The sequence below is a fragment of the Dermacentor andersoni genome, chromosome 8 (genome assembly GCF_023375885.2).
Source record: "Dermacentor andersoni chromosome 8, qqDerAnde1_hic_scaffold, whole genome shotgun sequence".
NCBI classification, from domain to species: domain Eukaryota; kingdom Metazoa; phylum Arthropoda; class Arachnida; order Ixodida; family Ixodidae; genus Dermacentor; species Dermacentor andersoni.
The window spans coordinates 141,059,050-141,086,836 of NC_092821.1; the positions used below are offsets into that span (position 1 = coordinate 141,059,050).

At 47.9% G+C, this 27,787-nt stretch overlaps 1 protein-coding gene across 4 annotated transcripts; it reads left to right on the plus strand.

Annotated features, from left to right (window-relative positions):
* Window positions 1-148: 148 nt before the first annotated feature.
* On the plus strand, window positions 149-27,787 carry LOC126525855 (uncharacterized). Of its 4 annotated transcripts, none has more exons than XM_072289984.1 (7): window positions 149-457; window positions 15,349-15,873; window positions 16,560-16,692; window positions 17,159-17,270; window positions 24,074-24,225; window positions 24,912-25,078; window positions 25,843-27,787. In XM_072289984.1, exons 2-7 carry the CDS (start codon window positions 15,624-15,626, stop codon window positions 26,280-26,282), a joined length of 1,254 nt encoding a protein of 417 aa, XP_072146085.1. In that variant the 5' UTR covers window positions 149-457; window positions 15,349-15,623; the 3' UTR covers window positions 26,283-27,787. The 4 variants fall into 4 exon arrangements, with proteins under 4 accessions (XP_072146085.1, XP_050029777.2, XP_050029778.2 ...); XM_050173820.3 differs by having other exon boundaries at window positions 15,355-15,873; XM_050173821.3 differs by lacking the exon at window positions 149-457 and adding an exon at window positions 475-579 and having other exon boundaries at window positions 15,355-15,873.

Here is a 27,787-nt window from a genome sequence, read left to right on the forward strand (position 1 = left end):
CAAGGCAGATATAGAGATAAGTGCACGCTTTGTCGGCTGCTGTGCGTGAATACGCGATAAAGCCCGCGCAGGCTAAAAAAGAAAGAATAGAAAAAGAAAGGAACAATGTGCGTCAGAAGGAACGAAAGCAGACGACACGATGCTCATGGCGGGCGACCCCGCCACGCGTTATCATGTGTTCGGTCGGTCGCACCGCGACTGGATGCTATATACGCAGTGCTTCACCTCCCGTTATCTAGGGCTGTCAAAAGAAGATACGCGCCTTCGTCGTCGGTAGCCGATCGGACCTCCTTTCGGCGTGTGTGTGTGTGTGTACGCGTGTGTACATTGCCGGGAAGAGTGGTAGCGGCCGTCTTGAAGCCACCGTCATAAGTACGCTTGGCCCAAGCCGAGGATTATAACGGTGTGAAACCACCTTCGAGGGGCTGACGTCGGACGGGTCGGATGAAACCGCAAGGTAGTGTTTTATTCGTCGCCTTCTTTTTTTTTATGGATCCCCTTATCTCTTACGTGCGTGATTCGGGAGCTCCTTCTGCGACGGTATCTGCCGCTTCCTCAGAGCGCCTTGTACCTTTATAGGTGAGTTCTCGACGAATCGTACATGAGGCGGCGTTCGAGCGCGCTCGAACGACAACCGCTAGGCTACTGCCCAACATGCGTAGTTTCAGGCCGTGTATTTGCTGTTGGGTTTAAGAATACGCGTCTTTTTTTCGCAGAGGGCGAAACACAGACGGAAATTCATCGCTTGCGGTTTAGCTACGATACAGTGTACATTCTTAGAAAAGTGTGTTTTCGCTTTCAGGATATCTTCCAAAAGAGCCTTTCCTAAAAATGTGCATTTTTGCTTGGACGTATATCTATAGCCCGCAGACGCATTTGTGCTCACCGTGATCTGTATTGCTACCCTGTAGTAGAACGTCTGCAGCGTGTACGTCTGTTGTATGTGTGGGGTGCGTCTGGAACGTCTGGTGCAATTCTGGAACGGTACGTCCAGAACAGGATAAGTCTGCTACGCGGTACGGTGTTGAGCCGTGCAACAAGGTAGCCCTGTCCAAGCATGACCCACTATGAGAGCTATAGTTCACCAAGTTTAGGCCTCGGGCCAACACTTAAATGTATCAATTCTTCCACGTTTTTGTGCCTTTCAGAGCCATCGCGGGCGACTTTCGTGCCGAGAACGAGTCTTCCAACACGTTGTTTTCTGTGAAATTGTATAAATTAACGGTCTCGGTTCGAGTTTACGGCGGCGTCAAAAGGCACGTGTTCTGAGCTTGCCTGTGACCTAATTGGTGCTGCATTCGCTCCGTTTACAAATAGCGTTTGCGCGACGTATTTAACCAATGTTCCACCAGCCTTCGACACCGTTTCACCCGATTGCAGAATGGGGAGGTCGAATTCTGGTGTATTTTTTCTGCAGCTCTGTTTTATATGCCAAATATGTTCTTGCCTTCAGATTTGCGCTTCAAGCGTTTTTCGTTCTAGGCCAAAACTATAGGGGGGGGGGTGAAACGGAGTAAAGAACCAAACACAAAATTGCATGTGAATTTAAAAAAGAGTAATTGTTATGAAACATGGTGCACCAGAACCGCGGTAACATGACTGACTGCACGAAAATAGAAACAAACCCCACGAGTATACAGGTGAATACGATTTTTCTGTTCCTGTTAGCGTCTTCCTGCGTAGTTCGTGTTTGTTCGCGCGGCCAATCACATTAGCCTAAATGCCCTAACTAGCACGCCAAGTAGCAGTTGGGGCGATAAACAGGTGAACGCTGCGCTTTTCGCTTCAAATATTCAATACGGGCCGAGAATAGCGCAATCGGAGACGGTAGCAAACGCTGGCCTAAGACACGCGATCACTGCCAATGGCGTTGATAAGTACGTGTTGTTATCATGCCAAGTACACGCACACATGCGTCCATTGTCTGTTGGCTTTATATGGTCATGATTATGTATATACTAGGTGAAGATGCGCAACCAAATAGGCGCACGTACCCCGTATATTGAGCAGTGCTAAAAAGAACGCGCGAAACGTTCGAAGCGTACACGAAATTCGTGGGCCCCCTGCGTTGACGCACGTGAGGCCTCTCCAACGCGAGATAAAGAGCTAACGTATCTATATATGCTTTGGCAGGTGACGAAGCCGTGTGCTCAGGCTGTTACGTTGCTGTTTGGTGTCGCAGTATACTGAACTTAACTGCTCGTGCATTTTCCCCCAGTAGATACGAGGTGCTTTTGTTTTGTTTTTACTCTACAGAATTTTTGAGGATCGCATATGGCAGATAGCGCAATTCTAATCATGGAGCTGACCTATTCGAAGAGGCAGTCATTAAAAAGGCGTAATCGACTCATTCTCAACATTGCCCTAATTAATTTTCGAACTAATTACTATACGGAACATACTGCAATTTACTATTCGTAGCCGCCGTGAGTTCGTGATGCCTACTCGGAATCAATTCTGAGGATGACACAAATTCGTAAATTACAATATGGGCCGCAATGTAATTTGTGAGAGAAACGTATTTAGCGATACTTCTACTAATAAGTCAACGCGTTTAGATTTTTCGTGGACGTAATATCCATCTTTTCGAGTGGTCCAGCTCATAGATTAGAATTGTTCTGTCTGCCATAGGCGACTTTAAAAAAAAAATTCTTAGTATAGAATAAAAAAAAATAATGATAAACCTTCTATGCCCTTTAAACAAAAGTTGTTAGTCTGCGCCCTGTGTCGTCTATTCTTGTCCATTGTTATCCTTCCCGCTATTCCCAAGCGTCAACTGATTTAGTATTTCTCTTTAAAAAAATACAATTTTTGGGGTTTTACGTGTCAAAACCACGACCTGATTATGAGGCACGCTGTAACGAGGGACTCTAGATTAATTTTGGACCGCGCGGGGTTTCTTTAAAAGTCTACCGATTGTCCGGTACACAAAAGTTCTTTAAAAAAAAGCATCTCCCCCCCCCCCCCCCCCCCCCCCACACACATGGTAGTGCGGCCGCCGCGGACATTTCTTTTGGCTTCTCTTTAACTTAAACCCTACAAATAATTTGCGGGAAACACCAAATCCTTTAAAGCACAAAGCTGAAAACTTGACAAATACACGCTCCGGCACGTGATAAAGTAAAATAAAGAAGGGCGCAAAGACAAAACGATGAAAGGAACGGTAGGACGCTGACCATTATTAGACCAGCGTTCGTATACCTTTCCTGTCGTCCTTGCGTCTCTGCATTCTTTAAAATTTTTTTTTTCTCTCGCGTACTGGAAGATGTGTCTGTCAAATCCTGTTGAGTGTATACTGTAGTTCGGCTGTCTCCGGAATACAGCAGCGGGACAGCGTCTCTCTCTCTTGGCAAGTGCTCGCCCATACCCTTTGTACCGGAGAGGCGCAGCTTCTTATCGTTCAGCGTTCGAACTGGCGGTAAACAAGAAGCACTCAGCGCGAGCTCCGCTTCACTGTTACTATCATCGCGACCCGTGCGTGGCGTTGAGTTCACGTTTTGTTTTGTTCGGCCACTGGACGTCCGTCTGCTTCCGTTTTCGAAGCGATTACTCGCGCGATGGTCACGTGTTTTTCTTTTGTCTAAGCATACGTTACACCAACTGTGCATGCCGTATACCGACAGGCCTATACGCATCGACCTCCCATAATAAAAAAATTGTTTCGTACGCTTCCTCGAGGCAAGCGCTTAAATTTTCAAGCTATGAAATGCAAAATAAAAAAAATAAGCAAGAGTATGTAGCGAAGGGTTGCTAGCCGTTCCGAATTTAGCGGAGCAGTCACGACCTTCGAGGAATGGTCCCGAGCGCCGACTCGACCCTCGAGATCTCGGGAAGGCCAAACGGCATCTCGATTTTTTTTTTGTCCCACTGGATAACAATGAATACACCAGATATCCTTTTTTTATAATGCCTGACAGCTCGTTTGCTCATTGCTCTTTTTTTTTCTGCTTTCACAGATTACGAAAAGGCATTTGATTCAGTAGAAATACCAGCAGTCATAGAGGCATTAAGTAACCAAGGAGTACAGAACGCTTACGTAAATATCTTGGAAAATAGCTACAGAGGTTCTACAGCTACCTTAATTCTACACAAGAAAAGCAGGAAGACATCTATAAAGAGAGGGTGTCAGAGAGGGAGACACAATCTCTCCCGTGCTGTTCACTGCGTGCTTGGAAGAAGTATTCAAGCTATTAAACTGGGAAGGCTTAGGAGTAAGGATGGACGGCGAATATCTCAGCAACCTTCGGTTTGCCGATGACTGAGACTGAGACTGCCGATGACAAATGATTGAGGACCTTAACAGAGAGAATGTAAGAGTAGGGTTGAATATTAATATGCAAAATACAAAGATAATGACGAATAGCCGAGCAAGGGGACAAGAGTTCAAGATCGCCAGTCAGCCTTTAAAGTCTGTAAAGGAGTACGTTTACCAAGGTCAATTAATCACAGGGAACTCTGACCATGAGGAGGAAATTCACAGAAGAATAAAAATGGGTTGGATCGCATACGGCAGACATTATCAGCTCCTGACTGGAAGCTTACCATTGTCATTGAAAAGGAAGGTATACAATCAGTGCATTTTACTAGTGCTGACATATGGGACATAGACTTGGAGGCTGACAAAGAAGCTTGAGAAGAAGTTAAGGACTGCGCAAAGAACGATGGAACGAAGATTACTAGACATAACGTTAAGAGACAGAAAGAGAGCAGTTTGGATCACAGAGCAAACAGGTACAGACGATATTCTAATTGACATCAAGAGAAAAAAAAATGGAGCTGGGCAGGTCATCTAATGCGCCGGTTAGATAACCGTTGGACAATTAGGGTTACAGAATGGGGACCAAGAGAAGGTAAACGCACCCGAGCACGGTAGAAGACTAGATGGTGAGATGAAATTAGGAAATTCGCGGGCGCTATAGTTGGAATAGGTTGGCGCAGGACAGGGGTAATTGGAGATCGCATGGAGAGGCCTTCGTCCTGCAGTGGACATAAAACAGGCTGCTGCTGCTGCTGATGATGATGTCGCAACAAGACGGTTTCGTTTTTGACATTGTAGTTCTGTTGTAGGCCCAGTCCGTTCACAATACCGCTATCCGTATTGGTAGCCGTTGCAGTCAGGCAACTGTACCGCACCATTTATTGATGCAAATCGCAGCACGGTAAGGCTTAACAAAAAATTGTTGCACGTATAGAGCATGCATGCCGACTGGCGGCTCCTGGCTCGGACAGGGTCGGTCGTTGGCGTGAAAGCATGTGTAGAATGGACTGATAGGGAAAAGGGGGGGAGTAGGCTTGTAGTTGCCACCGAGATGGGCGCAACGCCTGCCTACTACTTACGAAGGAGTGGTTGGAACATAGAAATTGAAGTAGAAAAGCGAACAGAAAAGAAAGAACAAAGTGACAGATCGCAAAGACTAAAAAGCCGACATATCCCACGCCCTGTGGGAATCGATGTCATGCGAAGCAGTGTGCGGGGAGCCTACCAAGTTAACGAAACGACCGTGAGTGCATGCACCAAGACGTAGTCGGCTGTTTCACGACTTACATGACATGCATGTCATGACCTGTCATTTATGTTTGTCGTACACTCTTGCCATATATGCCGTGCCAGTTTTGGTACATACCAAGTTCACGAAACGGCCATGAGAGCATCAAGACGTGGGTGGCTGTCCCGTGACCTATACATGACACACATGTCGTGACCTATCATTTATGTTTGTCATACACGTACTCTAGTCATGCTATGCCAATTTTGGTACATACCAAGTTAACGAAACGACCATGAAAGCACCAAGACGTAGGCGGCTGGACAGATAGATACTGTCAAAGTGGCAAATGTTTGCCAAGAAATGCTTGGAATTTAAAAGTAAAACAAGGACAAAGAATATTGTAACCAACAGTTACGACAGCCGTCTCTACGAAAACTAATTTATTCTGGGCGAACCTGTGCCCGTCAACAAAAACCGACTGAACACTCAACAACAAAAACCGTCCCTCGAGATGATGATGATAGTGATCTAAAGAAAGGAAGGACGCTTGATTCTGCAACCCGTGAGGGAGCACGGGGAAGCGTCGTCAGGGGAGAGGGAGTGGGAAGTGAAAGATGATAGAGAGAGAGGGAGGACGTTGCCTAATAGACTCCACTATGCGTGACAGGTGGCAGTCCTCAGTAAAGTTGCCAGCGTTGTAGCGGGCGCTTATAGGGTGTCCATTCCCGTGGAATATAAACTCTAGCAGGCTTCGCAGTGCAGGGAGCTGGGGACACACCGGGAACAGCAGGTCAGTCTCTGTGGCCGCTGGAAGGCCGTGGCGTCTGTATGTGTTGATCACTGTGGAGCGTTCCTGCGCCAAGGATGGGCAGGCACAGGGAAGGTGCTCCAGAGTCTCGGGGTCCCCGCACCTCTTGCGCTTCTTCGGACGTCGTTCTCCTCTTTGTCGCCTCCTGTCGCGTGCCAATCGTCCGATTCTCGCGCACGAGCCGCCGGCCTGTCAGCACCGGCCCAGCGTTGCCTTGCTTTGCTTGACGCTCGCGGTGTGGCGGCTCTTTGAAACGCAGTTGGGATGTGTCGGTCGTCTTTGTCTTCTCGCAATGCTGGCGGCAATATAGTACATAAGTATACAGGAACGGAGCGCTATGTCATTCTAACACACGCTCGCCGTTCGTGAACGGAAACTACCGGACGCGAAGCGTTAAATAAACGCAATGCACGCAGGATATATGAGGGCTATTGCTTGAGGACAGGACAAGCCCCCGAAAGGGTGCAAATTTTGAGGTGACAAGACTTTCTTTTTTTGGCACTTTCACCTGTTTTCGCGGTGGTCGGTGGAACTCCGGTGTGATCGAAACCCGGTGCGTCACCTACTCGGTGCCTTTACTCGATCCAGCTTCGCCATCCGAAAGAGGCCTCTGTTAAAACCGCCGCTATTACCGCTCGCTGGATCTGACGCTTGACCTAACGCACGGCTCCTCGACGCGACCTCTGATTGCAACGGCGCACTCCTGCAATCTTGGAGGCCACGCTGCGACGCTGCTGCATAGCGTAGATACCGCGGCCGCCGCGGGTTGCCGCTACGAGCTCTCTCGCGTCTAAAACCCCTTAAACTTCGTAAAGCCGCGACACTATTGGCGGCGAGGAGTTACGGAGTCGCCATCTATCGGAAGCGCCTCGCTGGCGTAATATGAGGGATCACGCGGCGCTCTCCTCATAGGTTTTGCTGTCAGCGCTCCCTGAAAACACCACGGGCGAGCTCTCCCGGACATTTCTGTAAGTACTTTCGAAACAAGAGACGTTTTTTACTGTCTAAATAATAATCTTGGGCAAACTGAAAGCACACAATCGTTTACAGACGCTATCGCTTTACCGAATACGTACAGTGAACGCGACTGCGCGCGGTCGCCGCGATGAAGTCTCCCGAACCGGCTTCTTGCGTGAAAGGTAAGCAAACGCTGAGAGCAAACTATGTGAAATATGTTCTTATAGTGTTTGTAAAACTAAATGCAGCATAATAGAACGAAGCCTCAATGCAGCGATCGCGCAGATTCACAGCGACCGACTGCGCGTCTGCATGCTTGTCCACGCACTGTTTCGCTTTCTCCGCACGCGCGTTTTCGCTCCGTGCCATGAGCTTTAGGCCGCAGAATATGAGCATTTGGCAGTATACAAGCAACCATTGTTGCGTGGGCGCTATCAAAGCTGTTCAAAAATAATTTCATTGTAGAGACTTCGACGCCTACAGGGACTATGATGTGCCGTCGCAACGATTCAATCTTTTTTTCTGCTAAATTCTTTGACCTTTCAATATTATTTCTCGAGTTGCGTCGCACTGTATGTTTATCGGTGTTCTTAGCGTGCAATTTCCCGCTGCTCCTTTTTTGTAATCCAGTGCATTAATTCAAAACACAAACATGACCATATGCCATGCTTTTTTTAAATGTGCTTCTTACCGCTGCCTTTCCACTCCACTGAACTTGCCAGTATCTATAGCATCGACAAGTTCATAGACCAAACCGTCATGACATTAGTCGGGCAGCGGACTCGGGCGAGCGTCTCAGTGCGCGTTTTCAGAACATCGCAGACCGGGCGCCGTAGCAGAAGTCTTCCTCGCGTCTGTGCTTGCTGCATACCCGAGTTGTAGCCGATGACAGTTTGCCGGTTTTATGTTTCGCGAGCCAAGCTTCACGCAGCTTCTTGTCGTGCGGCTACGTGTGAATAAGGCTGACATCGGCCTCCGTTACGTGCGTCCGGCCCTGCGGCACCGAGCAGTAACGCCTACCATGTTGCGCGCCTTCAAAGGCAGCCACTACCTTTTGTAGTGCTTTCAAGCGTTGTAAAGGAGACACTCGAAGCGGGAAAATTTCGCCACTAAATGAGGACCGCAGCGTACGAGGGAATTTAAAGTCGTTTTCGGATCGCTTCGGCGCTCCCGAAGCAGCCGACGCGGCCGCTATGTCCACGTGATCCCTCCTAGCACGTCACGCCGACGGTGGCGCCAGCTTTTCCAGTGGTGGAGCTCGAGGCCAATACTCCTCCTCGTTTCTCCTCTCTTTCACGCTCCCTCCTCGACCGTGGCGCCACCTACACTGCTCGAGCGTAGCAACGGCGCCAACATGCGCTCCTCGCCACTCCGTAGACGCTTCTCGAGCAAAAATGGCGCCGAAGCAAGGCACGAGGGCCCACGTGACGCTATTAGGCCAATAGCGACGCGGCGGCGGCGGCCTCGGCCAGAGCGCGTGAGGAGGAGGCGGCATTCTTCAAAGCGTGGCACTACTTCACGAAGTTTAAGGGGTTTTATCTCGCGTCAAGGCTCTCGGGTTAACCGCGTGCTCTGATTGGTCTCCGTGGTTCTCCAGACGCGGCGACGCGACCCAGCCCGAGCGCCCGGCACCCGCGTTTCACGTTTCGCCGTGCCCTCTTTCTACGCTTTCCGCCTCATGGTTCCAGTGCTGCACCCTGTTCCCGCGTTTTCCTCCTCGCGCTCACTTCGCACTCGACGTATTTCATCGCCCGCTGCGCTCCGCCTTCGCTCTCATCTTTCGCTGTGCTCATTCGCTCGGTTACGAGGTACGACGCCGACACTTGCCGTAGGTACGGGCGCATTAGAGCTGCGTTCTAAAAGTCTGCACAAACTAGTTGAGGTAGCTTATTCGGCAGGTGCTCAGCCAAGTGCCGATGGTGGTAGAGCCAAACTGAAGTTCGTTCTTGTACGGAAGCCTCGGGCCCACGTTTATATCAAACATAGCAGCAAAGCATACCTTCTGCAGCGCACACGAAGATCTGAGATTAGTCTCCTTGCTGATGTTGTACAATTAATTGCTGCAAAGAAACTAAATCACACAGAAACATTTTAGAAAACAGAACTTGCTGCATACTGGCTTGAATACATTTGTGCGTCAGGGAAGCAAGGGGCTACGTACACATTTGTAGCAAATTTTACTCATGTATGGAATACTGGTAAAGGATGACACAACAGAGTTAATTTTTTAGTTCTTCCATAGTACTGACTACCTACATTTATCAAGTTGTGTAAGGCTTAGGGGATTAAGGTAAGTAGTAGTAGAAGTAAACTGTGTATGGCGATGAGAAACTGTGAATAATAGTGGCAGCTCAATTAGAATCAGTGCAAGATTGCCGTTTGTAAGAGACCAACTAGCTATTTTACCGCGAAGTGATCCCTGGTTTTAACCGATATACAAATCTGTGAGGGCCAGAGAGGGTAGAGTACATTGACTTACGCTGATCATAATGATGAGGTCCCTTAATCGAGCTAGCACCAAGGGACAAAAAGGATGTCCAGCCGTCTATACAGGGAAAAGGACAAAACAAGAGATCATTGAGTCAGTGGAAAGACGTATTTGCAATTACAGGTTAGGTGAACCACAGTCATCCATTAATAAACGACAAGCAATAATGACTGCACTCACAGATGAAGCAACTAATATTAGGCTACAAGTTTTGCAGCTTACTTGGAACAAAGCACCAGCGCATTTTTTGCATCAGTAGCCGATTTCATTTGACATTCTATAAAGCAAGTAAGCATTGCAGTAGTTTTTGTTTTGTTTTGCTATGAAGCGGGAACGCTACGAGCGTGTGCACACAGAGGCAATGCTGTAACCCACGCAAGAACAAAAATGCACACAATAGGGCGAGTTCAGTCTGGTCCATGATTACGACTAGTGCGTCCTCTTTGGATGCGCTCCCTTCGGTAGTTTCGTGTATGTTAACCATAAAGACTATAAACAAGCTGAATCCGCGTATACAAAATAAGATGAAATCCGGCCGCGCAGGGGAGCCAGCTATCAATAGATATCGCGATTAACAGCTAAAAAAAAAATCAGACATTTTTGACGAAGAACTGAGTGCAAAGTATTTCACTTACTATCCAAACGTGCGACGTATAAAGACGCATTGAGTGTGAAGGCGGTGACCGCAGGTCCCGCCATTGTGGTTGTAGTTGCCGTTGGTGAGAACACAATACACCCGATGTCACGAAGCATTGATGCAAAACACAGCAAACAGAGTTAGCACAGTTAAATGTCGCCAGCTAATATCCAATACATGTACAGAACAGCTGAGAACGGCCCGCAAATATAACATGACGCACTGAACCGAACCCACGACCGTGCGCCGACTGCCGTTTTATGTCGAAGCGCCCGTTCCTTCGGCTAGCGTCGGCGTTGTCCCTCGTAACCGAGCGAACGGCCACAGTGAAAGATGAAAACGAACGCGCAGCAGGAGATGAAAGAAGAGAGGGCGAGGAGGGACGCGGAGATGAGAATATGACGAAAGAGTGAGGGGAAAGCAGAGTGCCACGCTTGACTATAATACGGGATGGCGCCATAGTATTTGTGATCTGATTGCATGCGTTGCGCCGCGGATTGTGTAGTACTTTCTGGAAACCACGCGGGCACCAGCGATTACACTGAAACCTTCGACGATCACGTATAAGAGCCGACGCGCTTGAACCGCAGATCGGATTTTCGATGACCGCCGTGTGTGCTCGCCGCTATCGATGTGCTTGAGTGTTAATTGTTTTGCAACACTTCGCGCTGTTTGCAACGTGCCCCACGAGACAGATATTGACCGCGCCAGCCAATATATCAAGAAACGAAAACACGCATAGAGCTGCGCTCAAATTTCGCATTAAGGAGTATCGCAATCGTCAGCGATTTTGTTCCTTAAGCTTCTTGCTTCCCAGTGTTTGCGGCACGGAACGAGATATTTGACAAATTGAGAGTCCGTCTACTTGGCGACCGCCGGAGCGATCGCAGTGTGGTGGCTAGCCCTGTTACACCACTGCGATTCACTGCGATCGCTGTGATCACTGCTAGTAATTACAAGACACCGGCGTTTCGCTCCTGCTGTCAGAACCTGCTGCCCCATGGAAGAATGGTTTCGAGGCGTTGTGCGCGCGCCCCGAGTTTAAAATGATAACACACCCTTGATTGCCAAAGTTCCGGTGTGAAATTATTAAGCATTGAAGCCAGTTTATTATGTGGCTTCAAATGAGGCCGTTTTGTCCGCGACGTCTTATGTTCGTTAACGCCGACGGTCACCGTAATGTTAACATTCCGCAAGGCATTTTAGACAAAAACGCCTAAAAAGGCTCTTGAGTTAGACGTTCTGAATGCGTTTACCGAAGTAGGGTCTGATGACACCAGTAGCAAGTTGTTACCGCATATAGGATATATACTAGTATATTTCAGGTGCTTATGTTATGTTTAGAAGAGATTCTATTTTTAGTCTTATCGTAGAACAAGACGTCTATACCCATTTGTATCCGTTTCAAGACATCTTTAAGAAGTTCTGTGTTTCGTAGGCAGTAAATGTTGACCACGAAAAAGCCTGTAATCCTGTAACGTTTTGATGAATGCAACATTCTGACACTAATACACCGACTTATTTGCATTTTTCTCAGGGCGTACTTTTAGGACACTTTCGTATTTTTTTCTAAAAATCTGGTGGGTGTATGTAAACTAAATTTTGTGAACATTTGAGTAAGTGCTCCGTGCAACTTTGGAACTAGCATGAATACCCGCAGGGCAATGGAAGTTTAGTAAACAAATAAAAAGCATGTCGTAATGGCAGTAGCACAGTGTAAAAAAAAGAACAGAAATTGTTTGACTTAAGCATTTGAGGTATCTGCATCGTTTCAGTTCCACACGTGTAGTATACCATCATCCTTCTTTTCGTAAAACTCGAAAGCTCTGCGACCAATAATTTTGGACAAAAAAGCACATTTGTGAAAAAAACAAGAAAGTGAAATACGTTTATTTTTTTTTAAGAACTTGAACCTCATAGACAACCACGCTGCTACTGATAAAATATGATGAATATAAAAAGCACAACCACATTCACAACTTTTCTGGTTGCGATTTTTCCATACCGCCTTTAAAAGTTTCACCTCAGCTTAGCTGGACCTTGAAAATTTTTTCTCTCTCAGAATTTACTGAAGCCTGAAATAGTTTGATGTGTTGCATTTTAACGCACCACGCTGAGATCCGATAAATCAGTTTACGTACGGCTTTGTTCATGCGTCGATTAACGTGCTGTTCAGTTAGCATTGTCCATCCTTATACTTTGATGGTATGGATGCTTTACCGTATGACGCTCATGACGTACTTTGTAGAAGCATATGACTGCAGCTTTGAACATTAGTTTGGATTGCGCAACATGCTGTGCCAAATCGGACGTATGCATTTACGAGTGCGGAAACATCCGTATTTGAATTGTTATGCACTTGTACACGGTCTCGGGGACTCTGCATGAACACAAGCAGAGATTCTAGCAGCCAATCGGAAACAGAATCAAGTGGCGTGCCGTCAGTGTGTCCCACACCTAAAACACTTCTTGATAATTACGTAATAATACTGCTATCGTTTATCCCTCAGCACCATCAGGCAAAAATGACGATCCGGCATCGGCTGATGTAGGAGTGAAAAGGCCGTTGTCGCTATTAAGCAGCAGCTGTTGTTCGTGGCTGCCTCCATCTACAAACGCCTCTGCCAATTTTAATACATTTGTGAACGTTTTCCAAATAGTGACAGGCTTAGTAGATAACCGTGTTTTTTCTTACTAATGTTGCTTTGGTGCTTCTGTTTTGAACGGTAAATTGTACCCACATATAATGTGTACTGTTTGCTTTTTTTCGTCAAAAAAAAATTATTGCTTCCGTATTTTGCGTAAAAGGTAACATCCTGGACCAGGACCAGGGCCAAGACCAGGACGAATTTTTCCTCAACTGTGAAGCGCTATTTCTGAGAAACCTGCTATAGGTTTCCTTTGTAGCATCGCGCTACACTCGGGTGGATGACAGTTTTACCTTTCATGAATACTTCCTCCACCTTGCGGCATTCTGGAGAACTGATTGGCCTTATTTTGTGTGTGCAACGCCATCACATGGCCTGCTTGACTCTGTTTCTGGTCTTACGTGTGTTGCTGTTCGACTTTCTCAGATAGGTGTGATAAGTGAATGTCGCGCCATTATAAGCAAGTATTGAAATGGCAAAACGTCTTTACGAAGTAACGACCTTATAGTCTAATACAAGAATGGAGATTTTGCTCAGCTGTAGGAACACGAATCCACAACAAACACTGACTTGAACGGAAACAAACGCTCACCCGTCGATTCTTTTTTGCATGCTTATCTTTGTGCTGTTAAAGTGTGCCACAGTACGCATACTTCACCCTGTTCAACTCTGTGTACTTTTTGTGGCGAACCTTCTTGCTTCGCTCAGCTGTGGTCAGTGGAAGTACTTTGAGAAGCTTCTCCGAGCAGCTACTTGAAAGATTTCATTTCTGGTCTTTGGCTATATCCAACATGACATATGACCCTGCTCATGCAGCCCCTAGAAAAGCCCATCTGTTTTTCAGCTTCATGTAATAAGTATATCTAGGTATATATGTAGGTCAACCGGCACCACAAATAGCATGGCATTCACTGCCACGTTCTTCTGCTCAAAAAGCAGGTTAAGTTTTGCCTACTGCTACATGGGAGACCTAGCAGCTGACTTTTCTGAAGTTTTGGATAGGTACCCATGTACATTAAACATGCTTATCTTGCATTAACACTTGTTCTTGGCATTGACCTCGACAAAACACTGAATTTAAGCTGTTGTGCAACAATAACAATGTATCATATGCACAGCTTTTCTTGTTATTTTTTAGTTGTAGGGTCTGGAAGGGGCAGATATTTGACCACACACAAAAAAAACACATTATGTGCATCTCAGGCATGTTATTTAGTGCTTGCCATGAGCACCTTGCAATGCCCATGATGTCATTACGCGTGGTTTTTGAAGGACATTTGCACCTCCCCCGCCCACCCCCGTAGTTCTAAGCGGCCACTCTCGGCTGCACGCCGGCACAATCCAGTAAAACAACAGCTGAGGCCATATTTTTTTTCTCTGAACATATTGTTCCCGTAAGTAATGTTTTTCTGTAGTATGTGTCTCTGCTTGCAGAGAGGATTGTCCTTCGTGCCCTTCATGGCGTGCTGTTCGCATACACGTTCGCATTGAGGAGAAGGCTGGGCAGTTACCGCCATAAGAAAGCCTTCACTGCCTTTCACTGCCTTTCGCTGGCTTTCACTGGCTTCTTTCAGGCTTGGAAAAAAGATTTATGTAGCACGTGTTGAGCGACCGAAAGCTGGATCGGGAATTTTCCACGATGGTCTACAATTCTCTCGTTGCCACTTTTGCTCTGAATATAATATTTAATGAAGTTGAATAATTATTAAGTAATTATGTAATCAGGGGTAATACAAGAAATAGTCGGACTTGCTCCAAGTGAAGGCAAAAACATTACCTTGGTTCTGTCCAGTTACGTGACACTCCTATATTTTTATATGTTGGCCCAAGTTGCGTGGGACACCCTGTATAGATTTGAACAAATCCAGGAGAACGCGTATATTTCACTGCTGCGACCGGCATTTCTCGTCCTCGTCTTAAGCTCGATTGTGGTCATATCGACACACTCCGATTCAGGCGTATATATGTGAGCGTGTTATTCACTTTGCATAAAATTGTCAACGGGATAAATGTGTACCTTCGCGCCCATTTCTTTTGACTGTTGCGCTGCACTTGTTACCCAGCGAACGACATTGCTCCAAGCCATTCACTCATTGCTTTAGATTGCTATAAGTTATTCCTTTTTTTTCATTTCTTCGTTTACGGTTGAGCTGTGGCGGAAAATTTCTAGGCGGAAAATTTCGGCAGTTGCTGCACGAACCATTTGGGAAGAATTTGCCCGACCACGTGCTTTGTTGGTGTTTTCTTGTACTCGTTTGTACTCTGCTGCATAACCAGTGTTATGGGATAGCAGTGTAAATTAATGTATTTCTCCCTCTCAGTGGCAGACACACTCCGTGTTTCCACTAATCCACAGCAGTTGGGTTGTCCCGTGGTTCTAACCACACCAAAGCATCGTGGCCGATGACCTGGACACAGGAGGCTGTCATGACGAGGTCGTCGGAAGGCTGTTTACAAACCGGGGGTCCAATCGGTGCCACGACGGGTCAGACAGGGACGGAGTGTCTCCAACTCGGCTGACCAGAGCGGTGCGCGCCGGGACCGATCGTAAATCGCCAACCGTTTGCCGGCGTGTGCGGTGTGGGCAGCGGCCGCCATGTTGGACCGCAGCCATCGCGGAGGGAAGGCGGCGGCGGCCATCTTGCTGGCGGCCATGCTGTGGTCGTGCGACCCCATGGTGGCGGTGTCGGCTGACAGCTGGTGCAGCGCCGAGGAGGAAGACCCGGAGTCGCGCTGGTACTGGCGCGTCGACGAGTACCCGCACCCGATCACGCAGCCGCGGTACTGCAACCGCTACCGTCCGTCGTTCGTGTGCGACCCGGACCGGGTCATCAACAAGAAGCAAGGCGAGTACGCGTATATAGCTTGTTGGGCCGGTCGTTCTCTCATAACTTGCGCCGGCAGTAAGAGGTCTACAGAACTGCAAAGCTTCATTGGTAATTGTACAGCCTTTTGCGCATGAACTACAGAAGACGGTGCCACCGTTTCACGCGTCACCGCTTTCACATTGCGCTTTGTTTGCTTAAAGATTTCATGTTTTTACCAATCGGATGCACGTCACATATCGTCGATGTATAAAACCTTGCCCTTTCGCCAATGAAATTCAGTTAAAGGTGCGCGCTCACGATTGCCGAGTCCCCTGTCTTCGTACTCTATTTTGGGCGTAAAAACCTGCCGTCACGGAATGCTACCCACTCGTCCAAACCAGCACCCCATTCAATAGAGAGTCGCCGGTATGTCGTGTAAATAATTTACCTATACGTGTATTCACCCTGCAAACCTTAGTGAATACACGTGGACAGTAAAATGTACGACGTAGGGCATATGACCGACTGAGGGAACGCCTAATCAAAGCTAACGAAGTGTAACGTACACATTTTTTTTTTGTCAGCATTTTCAAGAAGTGTTGTTGCTGATGTGAAGCTTTACGCAAGTCACTTCCGATCGTGTTCGAATGGTTGAATCTGTTGTACACTGTGGTGATTACTTGAGCCAACCTATGCAACGTGTGCTACCTCATTGCCGTTCGCAGCGGACGCCCTGGACGCGATCATCGAACGCATCAGAAACGAGACTCTCTGCATCTGTCCAACGTGCGGGAAGTCGCACGCCAGGGGCATAACACTGGGCGTTGCCATCGTGGAGCACATTAACCGACCGAAAAAGTGAGCGCACTTCCATAAATAAATAAATAAATAAATAAATAAATAAATAAATAAATAAATAAATAAATCGGATTGGCCAATCATTAAGCTAATTGTACACAACACAATCAATAGACTATGCAATCTGCCATTCGGATGACAAATCAGTCTCTGGGGGCTCAAACAGCCGGAATAAATCACCCTGAACTCGAACAGACAATTATCAATAAATAAGTTAGTTGACTGATCGACCTGCTAAATAATCAGTCATTCTGTACTTCAACAGAAAATCATTCGATCTATCAGCCAGTCATTCAATCGATAAATCAACGAACCAATCGATGAACATGTGCGTCGAACATTTCATCAGCCAATCAGTCGTTCGATTGGACTGGTCAGCTAATTTGTACATCAAACAGCCAATCGACGAATCAGTCAATAGATTATTGCACCGATCGATCGACCGATCAGACAATCTCTATTGCAGCCAGCCGATCTCGGAAGCCGTGCGCATCTTCGCGGAGACGTTGCGCAAGCAGTGGAATCTGGGCAACTGCGACGACGACATACTGCTGCTCATCTCAACCAAGGATAAGCAAGTACGGACGGCCGAATAACTTATGTCATGACGTCTCCGTGAGGAAATGTGCCTTACGTTAACGATGATGATGGTGACGGTATTTCTTTTTGAGAGGATATCAGCATTCTTTTAACAACTCTCATCGGGCTAAAGGCTAGCATTTGTTATCTTTGTGTTGTAAATTTCTCAGCCGACAGTAATTAGGCGCTAGGAAAACAAAAAGATGGGTTGAACGCGCACGTTCATTCCCCGCAGGGGCGTCTGCGTCAGCAGGCGTTTGGTGTGTTGCGACACCACGTACCCGAGCACATGAGGGTTGGACCCTCCCGCGTGTAGCCGTGCGCGGCTTAGCCCTGTCTGGGGAAAAGGGGATCCTGGGGGTTGAGCCGATGCTGGGTGTTTGGACCTTTAAGGCCCCCCGGCGGAGGTAACACACCCCTTCGGCCTCGGCTTCACATAGACGGCACCCCCGGACTGACCCACCCGGGGGAAATCGGCAGTCGCCTTTTCCTGTCCACCTCTTCAACCTTTTTCTTTCCTATCTTCTTTCTTTTACTGTCCTTTCATCTCTTTTCTTCCATCACTTCCTAATTTTCCTAGGCGGCTAGGGTTAACCTTGTGTATGTGCCCTCCCTTGGGTATAATATATTAGGTTATAGCGGCAATGTACGGCTGGCGCCAGCAGCCTTACCCGTTAAGTGCAGCAGCGTCCCCATGTTGGGCTCCGTGGTGGGTGGCCGCCATTGCTGCCGAAAAGGAACTGAAATACTATGGGAACACCGGCATTTCCCCGCCTACTTGATCGTCACCCTCAGAAGAGGGGGCGCACCGAAGACCTGAGCACATGTTTCACCCGCACTAAAGAGACCTACCCGAAATACCACGTAGTACACAGTGAGAACCCTGGAAAACAAGCCAGACTAATTTCACCATTCATAGTTTCAAAATCTTTGACCGAAGCCTTAGGGTCAGGTTATAAGGTGACGAAAATGGCAAGCGGAGATCTTCTTCTTGAGATCGCACAGAAAAATCAACATGAAAAGCTAGGCAGTCTGGTGACGTTTGGTAACATTCCAATTTCTGTTACAGAACACCGAACAATGAATAGCTCACGGGGAGTCGTGTCAGAGGCAGACCTCCTAGACTTGACAGAAACTGAACTCCTGAAAGGCTGGAAAGACCAAAATGTTACTGACGTAAAGCGTATTATAATTAGACGAGACAACAAGGAAATCCCTACTAAGCATCTTATCCTCACATTCTCATGCAGCGTACTGCCAGAAACCATCGAAACAGGATACATCAGGTTAAATGTTCGACCATTTATCCCCAACCCTAGATGATGTTTCAAATGTCAGAGGTTCGGCCATGGCTTGCAGAGCTGCCGTGGTCAAATAACTTGTGCAAAGTGTGGAGTCCAGGGCCACCCCTCAGACAACTGCAGTGGCACACCTCGCTGTGTGAATTGCAGTGGTGATCATCCAGCCTACTCACGCTCCTGTCCGAACTGGAAGAAAGAAAAATAAATAATTACCCTCAAAGTCAAAGAAAACATTTCATTTAAGGAAGCCCGTAAAAGGTGCTCTCCATTCCACAACACACCTTATGCTGATGCGGCGCGTCGGGGGGCAGCGTCGCAGCGGCAATCGCCGAGTGCCCTGCCCGCGTGCAGCGAGCAGGCACCTTTGGCTCCTGCCCCCAGGGTGGATGTAGGTAAGCCTACTCCATCCAACCAGCAACCAGGCCCGGCTACCCTTGGGTTGCCGGCCCCACAAGAGTTATCTGCGGCAACCTGCGCTGCACGCAGCGATCCCGCAGGACCGATAGCGGCCACAAAGGTAGGCGCAGCCGAGGCTGCCTCGACCTCCCCGGCCCCTCCCAGCGCTGGCAACAGCCGGCGCAGACAAATCCAACAGGGAGCCCCATCGACCTCAGGGCTGGTGGGCGCAGGGGTCTTGCCTTCCGAGGTGAGACTCTCAAGAAAAACTTCTCGCTCGCAAGAGCGCGTGTCCGGCGCCTCACAAGAGGCAATGGACACAACACCTATACCGACGGCGCACCAAGCGCCTAAGGAGCGGCGAGGTTCCCTCGAACGCTCCAGAAAAAGCAAAACCCCGGTTACAGGGCCTCGAAAGAGCTCTGTAACCTAAGGCATCACCTCCATTTCCGTAGACACAGTACTTATTTAAATTAATTATGGATACACAAATTATTCAATGGAACATCAGAGGTCTCCTTAGAAGCCTTGATGATTTGCAAGAACTTATCCACAAACACAATCCAAAAGTGCTGTGTTTACAGGAAACACACTCAAAACCAAAATACACAAACTTTCTTCGACAGTATGTTACTTTTCGCAAAGATCGCGATGATGCCGTCGCATCATCGGGCGGTGTTGCCATTGTCATTCATAGAAGTATTGCGTGTCAACCTTTACAGCTACAAACGCCCCTTGAAGCAGTGGTGGTTCGAGTTGTCCTACTAAACAAACTCATTACCATTTGCTCCCTTTACATACCCCCGCATTACCAACTGAACAAACATGAATTCCAGTCCTTGATCGATGAATTCCCAGAACCTTATGTTGTTCTTGGCGATTTCAATGCGCACAGCTCCCAGTGGGGCGACTCTCGTATAGATTCGCGAGGTCGCCTTGTTGAACAGTTCCTTTTTTCTTCTGGTGCGTGCCTGTTGAATAAGAAGGAACACACATATTACTCTCTTGCAAACAGAACCTATTCTTCAATTGATCTTAGCATAGTCTCCCCGTCTGTACTGCCTGAACTTGAATGGGAAGTTGCCGACAACCCTTATGGCAGCGACCACTTCCCTATACTGCTAAGATCACCTATAGAAAACGAATATCCACCACACGCTCCTAGGTGGAAGATTGAGACTGCTGATTGGGAGAAATTTCGAACTCTCACTATCATCTCATGGGCTGACATGTCTTCTTTAGAAATTGATGCTGCGGTGGAGTATCTTACAACATTCATAATAGACGCCGCATCAAAATGCATATCCGAAGTGAGTGGCTTAGCATGCAAACGGCGCGTCCCGTGGTGGAACGACGAATGTAGGACTGCCCGTAAGAAACAAAACAAAGCGTGGGGGTTGCTACGCGCCTCTCCCACTGCAGAGAATCTTACTAACTTTAAAAAAGCAAAATCCGAAGGCAGGAGAACGCGCCGACAGGCCAGAAGAGAGAGTTGGCTGAAGTTTTTATCGAGTATGAACTCGTTTAGGGACGAGGCCAAAGCCTGGAATAGGGTTAATAGGATTAGAGGGCGGCAAACATATTCACTCCCTCTGGTAAACACACAAGGTGTTTACACACCCTGCAAGATCAATCACCCCTGCAAGATCAAACACACCCTGCAAGATCAGGCAGACTCACTTGGGGAGCACTTTGAGAGCGTGTCGAGCTCAACCCATTATTCTGAGTCCTTTCTCAAATATAAACAAATAGAAGAATGTAAGCCAATAATTAGAAACTCCAGGCAGAATGAACCCTATAACCGGCCTTTCAGTATTGCCGAGTTGAGAGCTGCCTTGAACACATGCAAAAGCACTGCACCGGGACCTGACAGAGTCATGTATGATATGATCAGAAACTTACATGCTGACACACAAGTTACACGACTCACACTTTACAACACCATTTTAGCTGCGGGATACCTCCCATCTACATGGAAAGAGGCGATTGTCGTTCCTGTCCTGAAGCAGGGAAAAGACCCCTCCTTCACAGCAAATTATCGTCCAATAGCTCTTACGAATTGTTTGTGTAGGCTCTTCGAAAAAATGATTAATCACAGGCTCATACACTTCCATGAATTCAACAATATTCTCGATCCCTATCAGTGTGGCTTCAGACAAGGGCGGTCAACAACAGATCATCTTGTGCGCATTGAAGGATATATTCGCGATGCCTTTGTACACAAACAGTATTTCCTCTCCATATTCCTCGATATGGAGAGGGCATATGATACAACATGGCGCTACGGGATCTTGCGAGATCTGTCGGGAATGGGCATCTGTGGAAATATGTTCAAAATAATTGAAAGCTATTTGTCCAATCGTACCTTCCGTGTAAAAGTCGGCAATGCACTGTCACGTCCCTTCACCCAGGAAACTGGTGTACCCCAGGGAGGCGTGCTCAGCTGCACTCTCTTTATTGTTAAGATGAACAAACTACGTGCTTCACTACCACCTGCCATTTTTTATTCCGTATACGTAGACGATATACAAATAGGCTTCAAATCCTGCAACCTCACAGTATGCGAAAGACAGGTACAGCAGGGCTTAAACAAAGTGTCCAAATGGGCAGACCAAAACAGGTTTAAGGTCAACCCCCACAAAAGTTCTTGTGTTCTCTTCACAAGAAAGAGAGGCCTGGTCCCAGATCCTTGTGTAGAACTGGGCGGACAACAAATTCCTGTCAACAAAGAACACAAATTCCTAGGTATTATTCTTGACTCCAGGCTCACTTTCATTCCTCACATAAAACATCTTAAAGAAAAATGTCTAAAAACCATGAACTTACTTAAAGTTCTATCCCACACTACATGGGGCAGCGACAGGAGGTGCCTGTTGAATCTTTACAAGAGCCTAGTTCGATCACGGTTAGATTATGGTGCCGTAGTATACCACTCTGCCGCACCGAGCGCGCTTAAGATGTTAGATCCCGTACACCATCTGGGTATCCGTCTGGCCACTGGCGCATTTAGGACAAGCCCTGTTGAAAGCCTATATGTAGAGTCAGATGAGTGGCCACTCCATCTTCAGAGAACAAACATCAGCTTAACGTATTTTCTCAAGGTTCGCTCTACTAAGGAACATCCGTGTTTCACAACCATTAAGGACTTCACGTGTGAAACACTTTTTAATAACAGACCCTCTATGAGACTTCCTTTCTCACTGCGTGCAAGAGAACTTAGCAAGGAAATGGATGTCCCAATTCTCGAACAACGCCTAATGCCTCCAGCTAAGCTAGTACCACCCTGGGAGTGGCAGCTGATAGAGTGTGACACATCCTTTGTAGAGGTCACTAAACATGCGCCAGAGACACATATCAAAATGCATTTCTTGGAGCTCCAGTACAAGTACTCGTGCACAGAGTTTTACACAGACGCTTCTAAGTCGCATGCCGGGGTGTCCTACGCAGCCATTGGTCCGTCCTTCTCGGAATCCGGTGTACTGCACCCTGAAACAAGTATATTTACAGCTGAGGCCCATGCACTATTGTCGGCTGTGAAACATATCAGAAAATCAAATATTCAAAAAACAATTTTATTTACAGACTCCCTAAGCGTCGTGAAAGCCTTGAAGTCACACTGTAAACACAGAAACCCCGTAATTACTGAGCTCTATGTCATTCTCTGTAGAGCGTATATGTCTAACCAGCATGTCATTGTATGCTGGGTGCCTGGACATAGGGGCATCGAGGGTAACGTTCTAGCAGACCAGATGGCCACATCAATTTCATTGCATACTGTTAATCCTACCGCTTCGGTCCCTGTCACAGACCTGAAGCCTTTTTTAAGAAGGAAACTGCGAAACCACTGGCAACGTAAGTGGGACGCAGAAGTAAACAACAAACTGCACGTGATAAAGCCACAATTAGGTTCTTGGCCCTCCGTAACAAAAGCACGGCGAACAGATGTCCTATTCTGCCGCCTCAGAATAGGACACACATTTGGCACACAACTTTTTACTCACTGAAAATGATCCTCCAACCTGCGGTAGATGCGGGGAGAGGCTGACCGTCCTCCACGTCCTCCTGGAGTGTCGGGCAGCCGAATCTGAGAGAAAGAAACATTTTCCCCTAGCATACCGGCAGCAGATCCCCCTTCATCCAGTAATGTTACTCGGCCCAGAACCGCTATTTGAAACCAACGCAGTCCTAAGTTATCTGAAAGATGTTGTGTTACATGTAATTAGCCCCATACGTTCATAGCGTCTCCTCTCTCCAGAGGATGCCGCTGTGAAAGCTATTTCGTATAGCACATGTCTCTAGGCCCTTGTGTTTCAAGGGCTCTGGCGAGGCAGCAGTGCCCCAAGTAATTTTACCATCTTATATATTTTATATTTTGCATCATTCTTCTACGATTGATTTTAATGTTCATAGTATTCGTCATTAGTCATCGCCATAATTTTATAGCAAGTAGATTTTACGCACTCTACAGCGACTATTTTTAGGCCACTTTACAGCCAAGTCACATCTTCCATAAAACATCTTCAACATTACCACTTGTCATGGCGCTCTTTGGCCAAACCTGGCCCTTGCGCCACAAAACACAACACATCATCATCAGCGCACGTTCATTCGCACGTTCACAACGGGCAGCACCTGCACAGCCGCCTGTGACGTCAGAAGGACACCGCACGTAGCCGGAGAAGACGGGCTCGGGAGCTGCCCAGAACGGTGCACCGTAGCCAGACATAAGGGAACAAGAATGTCCGTCCGGCGACATCTTTGAACGAAACAGCGCAATACACGAGACAAGGCGAGGACAAAGAAGCACACAGAGTACTGTCTGGCGGACTTTGTTAAATATTGCGAGTGTTTCTTGTAGATTCTTCGGCCTATCAGGCTCTTTTGAAGAACAGGCGGGGATACTATGCCTGTAAGTCCGAATTCTTATTTCTAGTTTCGGAATTTCTATTCGAAGTAATTACGCTAATATAGTGATGTGGTCGTTTGAGTGAAGATCCTTTGATACATGTTTTCCCCCTTTTGTGTGCTGTTCTTCATTTCAAACTTGTTAATTATTTTTGCTTTACAACTGGACACTTCCGGTCGTTACTATAACGAATGCGCAGTCACACACCCTGGTGGGACCGGCAGTGTCGGACGTGTTCCCGCAGGAAGTGGCTGACCAGATCTACCTGGAGAGCCGCGGCCACTTCGCCAACTGCGACTTTTTCCTAGGACTCGAGTCCATGGTCCAGTCGTACTTCGACATGCTGCGCAGGTATACCTCCGCGGGGCGTTAAACGCACTCTTATCAGCCTTGTCAATCAGCCTTTTCCATATGTAATCGACATATAACGACAAGTGTGTAGAAGTAATGAAATCGGCATGTTACTCCTCTGTCGCTGTGCGCATCAATCAGTCGGACAGTCGGTCGGTCGGTCAAGGTAACGTGCGAGATAGCGAGTCAACCAGTCAAACAATCAGCCACTCAGTGTATCATGAAGACTCAATACTACAACGATTTGGTCAATCAGCCAATCTTATTGCCGGTCAGCCAATCAGCCGGCTAACGAAATCCAGCCATAGTCAATTAGTTATACAAGCAGTCAGATATTAACTCATCTAAACACAGTCAGCAAATCAGTCAGCCAGCTGCTCGGCGAGTCAGTCAATTATCGGTAGAACCAGACGGTAGGCCAACCAATCACCGAGTCAATCGGCCGGTCAATCAAGTCAGCCGCTCAGTTAGTCAATCGGCAAGTCGGCCAATTAGTCGGTCAACGTTTCCCGTCTCCCGACAATAGCGGAGGATTCAACCAAGTGGACGCGTTTCTAATCACCGAGTCAATCGGTCGGTCAGTCAAGTCAGCCAATCAGTCGGCCAACCTTTCCCGTCTCCCGATATTAGCGGAGGAATCAACCAAGTTCTCGCGCTGCATAACTGCCGCGTCACCGGACACGCAGGCTCCAGCTCAAGGGCCTGGTGGGCGCCCGGGCGCAGCCTTCGGCCGGTGCAAGCGCGGGCGTCATCGTGGGCATCGTGTTCGGCGCCCTGGCCGGCATGCTGCTCGCCGTGGCCGCCGTCTTGCTGGTGGTGCGCCGATGCGACGCCCCGTACATCTCCAGCAAGCGTGAGTGCGGTCGGCGGCACACTTTTCGCGATTTGAGTACCGAGTGAAGAAGAAGGGTAGTGAGTGACGAAATGTTTTAATGCCAAGGAAATTTAACTTCTGCGAAACTGGTCACAAATGGCCGGTGTCTGCCGTCGAAGTAATCTGGCCTAAGTCTCGGGGCTGCTAGTTCGCCCAGTTCTTTAATTATCAACCTTTAAACATCGCCTTAGTAGACTGGGTGGACAGCCAGTGGCAAGCGGATATGACGCAGATCCAAGTACCGTACCGTACAAGTGTGCTTATTTCGCCTTCACGACATGGTTTGTGGGGATTATTCTCTAACGACCCGCTTCATTTTCCATTCTCTTCGGCGTCAGTCATTGTCCCAGATTACGCCACGCCGCCGCAGTCGCTTTGTTTGGCCATTTAGCGCGACACACGGCAAGAAAAGAACAATGGAAAGTGAAATGAATTTTACAAAGTACGGACCCTGTCACGTATATTGGCTTCTGCGTCGTTTCCGGTGAACCCCAGTGAGGAGTAGCAGGATAGAGACACGTTCTCCAGACCGACCTCTCCTCCTTTTTCTTCATTGAAATCTCCTCCACCTCCTCGTCCTCGGGCAAGCAAGAACATGCCGCGTTTTTTTTTATGTGAGCTTTCTTCGACGCGTCCATTCGTAATCAAAGCGTTCGGTTTTGCACCAAGGTTGTTTTGTATACTTACGCTACTGGAATCAGACGAGGCTTTTTAAGAGGTCCCACATTTTTTTTTTGTTGCAGGCATTCCTGAGGCCTGGCGAAGGATGCGCCACCTGCGAACTGCGAGGCACGGCGCTCCACAGCCGGGCCGGCACAACACCAAGGCCGCCCATCCGGCAGCGCCTTACCTGGTCAGGATTCCGGCGACAAGTGCGGCGACCGCGGCTTCCGAACCGCCGGATGTGACCAAACCTCTGACTTCCGGTCTACTGCTTCCGCCTCTTCCTCCTCCTCCTCCTCCGCACACTCCTTCGCTGAGCAACGGGCGCTACGAGGCCCCGAAGGGCGGCTGCGAGACTCCTAGGGGCCTTGACGCTAGCGACCCTAGCGACAGTTCCGGCGACGAAGAGCCGACGACCGATAGCGAAGGAGAGTGCAGCAGCTGCTCGAGCCCCGGGGACGCTCATGAAAGCACTCCGATTGCCAGTACCTCGAGTGCCGGCACTAGGGTCACGGTTTGAGCACTTTGATCTAGTACTGGCCAGTCGCAATGCCATTTTACCGAAGTGCTGCCTACGTCAGAGGCACGTGGGCTGTGAAGGCCAAGACACACTCATGACTCCTCACTGCGTGCTTTTGCTGAGACTTGCAGTGAAGTAATCGTTGGAACCGTACTCCTGGGACTGGGGTCCGGGAGAACGCTGGGAACTACAACTTGGCCGTCTCAATGTCGCTTTGCCTAGTGCTACCTACGTCAGAGGCATCTGGGCTATGAAAGCTTCGAACGCTTAGAAGATGCAGTCATTTGTCCAGAAAGTGCTTATGCACCTCATGCTCTTGGTAAAACTTGAACTGGTTTGTGGCCAGCCTCACTGTCACCTTACCAACTTCTGCATGTCAGAATCATTTGGGTTACGAAGGCTTCGAACTGTTTAACGACGGTGTCATTTGTCTGGAATGTGCGGAAGGTATTCCGCAACATGCCCCAAGAGTCGTAGACAGAGAAATTGGAGCAGTATGGTGTCATCGCTGTCAACCAAAACTGGTCAGTCTCAAGATGACTTTACCAAGTGCCGTCTCTGTCAGAAGTGCCTTGATATGTAAAGGCGTCAAACATTCCGAAGACGCCACCATGTACCCAGAATGTGCGCAATGTCTCTCGCAACATGCTCAGGATAAGACTCGCACCGCAAGAGTTCTTTGGTACGTATTCTACGGTGAGAGGTCGCGATTTGAAAACTGTAATCTATATATGGCTGGACAGTTCCAGTGCTACTTCACGAAGTTTCTCCTTTTTTCACAGTCAGAAGAACTGAGCGAAGGCTTTGAACTCTCTGAGGACGCAGTGATGTGCCCAGAACGTGCGGGATGGGTGTTAAATGGCTTCTCGCAAAGTGACCTTGCTAAGACGCGCAGCGAAGTAATTGTTGAGGCCGTATCCCTGGTCGACTACTTTCGGGGACACTAATTTTTCCGTGACGTAAGGGGCATCTCGGCATCTCATTGGTGCGGCGGATGTCCTCCACCCGCTCGCATATCCAATGAATGCGTGCTGAAAGCGTATTATACCCTATAGTGATCGGCAGAGAGTATGGCTCTTAATTGGTTACCTTAGACACAAAGACAATGGACATTTTCTTTCTCGCGTTTCATCTTGTCGTCACCATTACGTGTCACCAGATATACCGAATATGTCTCCTTACGAAAGACATTTTTGTTGTTGAACTGGATCCACTAAGTGACAAGGACTTTCAGTGAGTGTGCTCTATGCGTCTTGCACTGGGAATCGCGAAGTCATTCTCGGGCCGTCTTTCACTTGCGGAAGAGACCGTATTCTAAAAAAAAAAAACAACTCTCTGCGCTCTTCGTAACGTCCTCATTGCCGTGTTCATTTAGTGAGCGATGATCCAGCTTTATTTGAGTGGACTGTCCGTGGATGTTCAAAGACTCCGGACCGGGAACCATGACAACATACTACGACTTTTCGTCGTCTAGTTACGGGTTATAAAAACATTTAATTCTTTGA

Coding starts and splice junctions, on each gene's coding strand:
- LOC126525855 (XM_072289984.1), top strand. CDS start 15,624: ATGTTGGACCGCAGCCATCGCGGAGGGAAGGCGGCGGCGGCCATCTTG. Junction 24,226..24,911: donor TACTTCGACATGCTGCGCAG/GTATACCTCCGC, acceptor CCGGACACGCAG/GCTCCAGCTCAAGGGCCTGG. Junction 25,079..25,842: donor CCCGTACATCTCCAGCAAGC/GTGAGTGCGGTC, acceptor TTTTTGTTGCAG/GCATTCCTGAGGCCTGGCGA.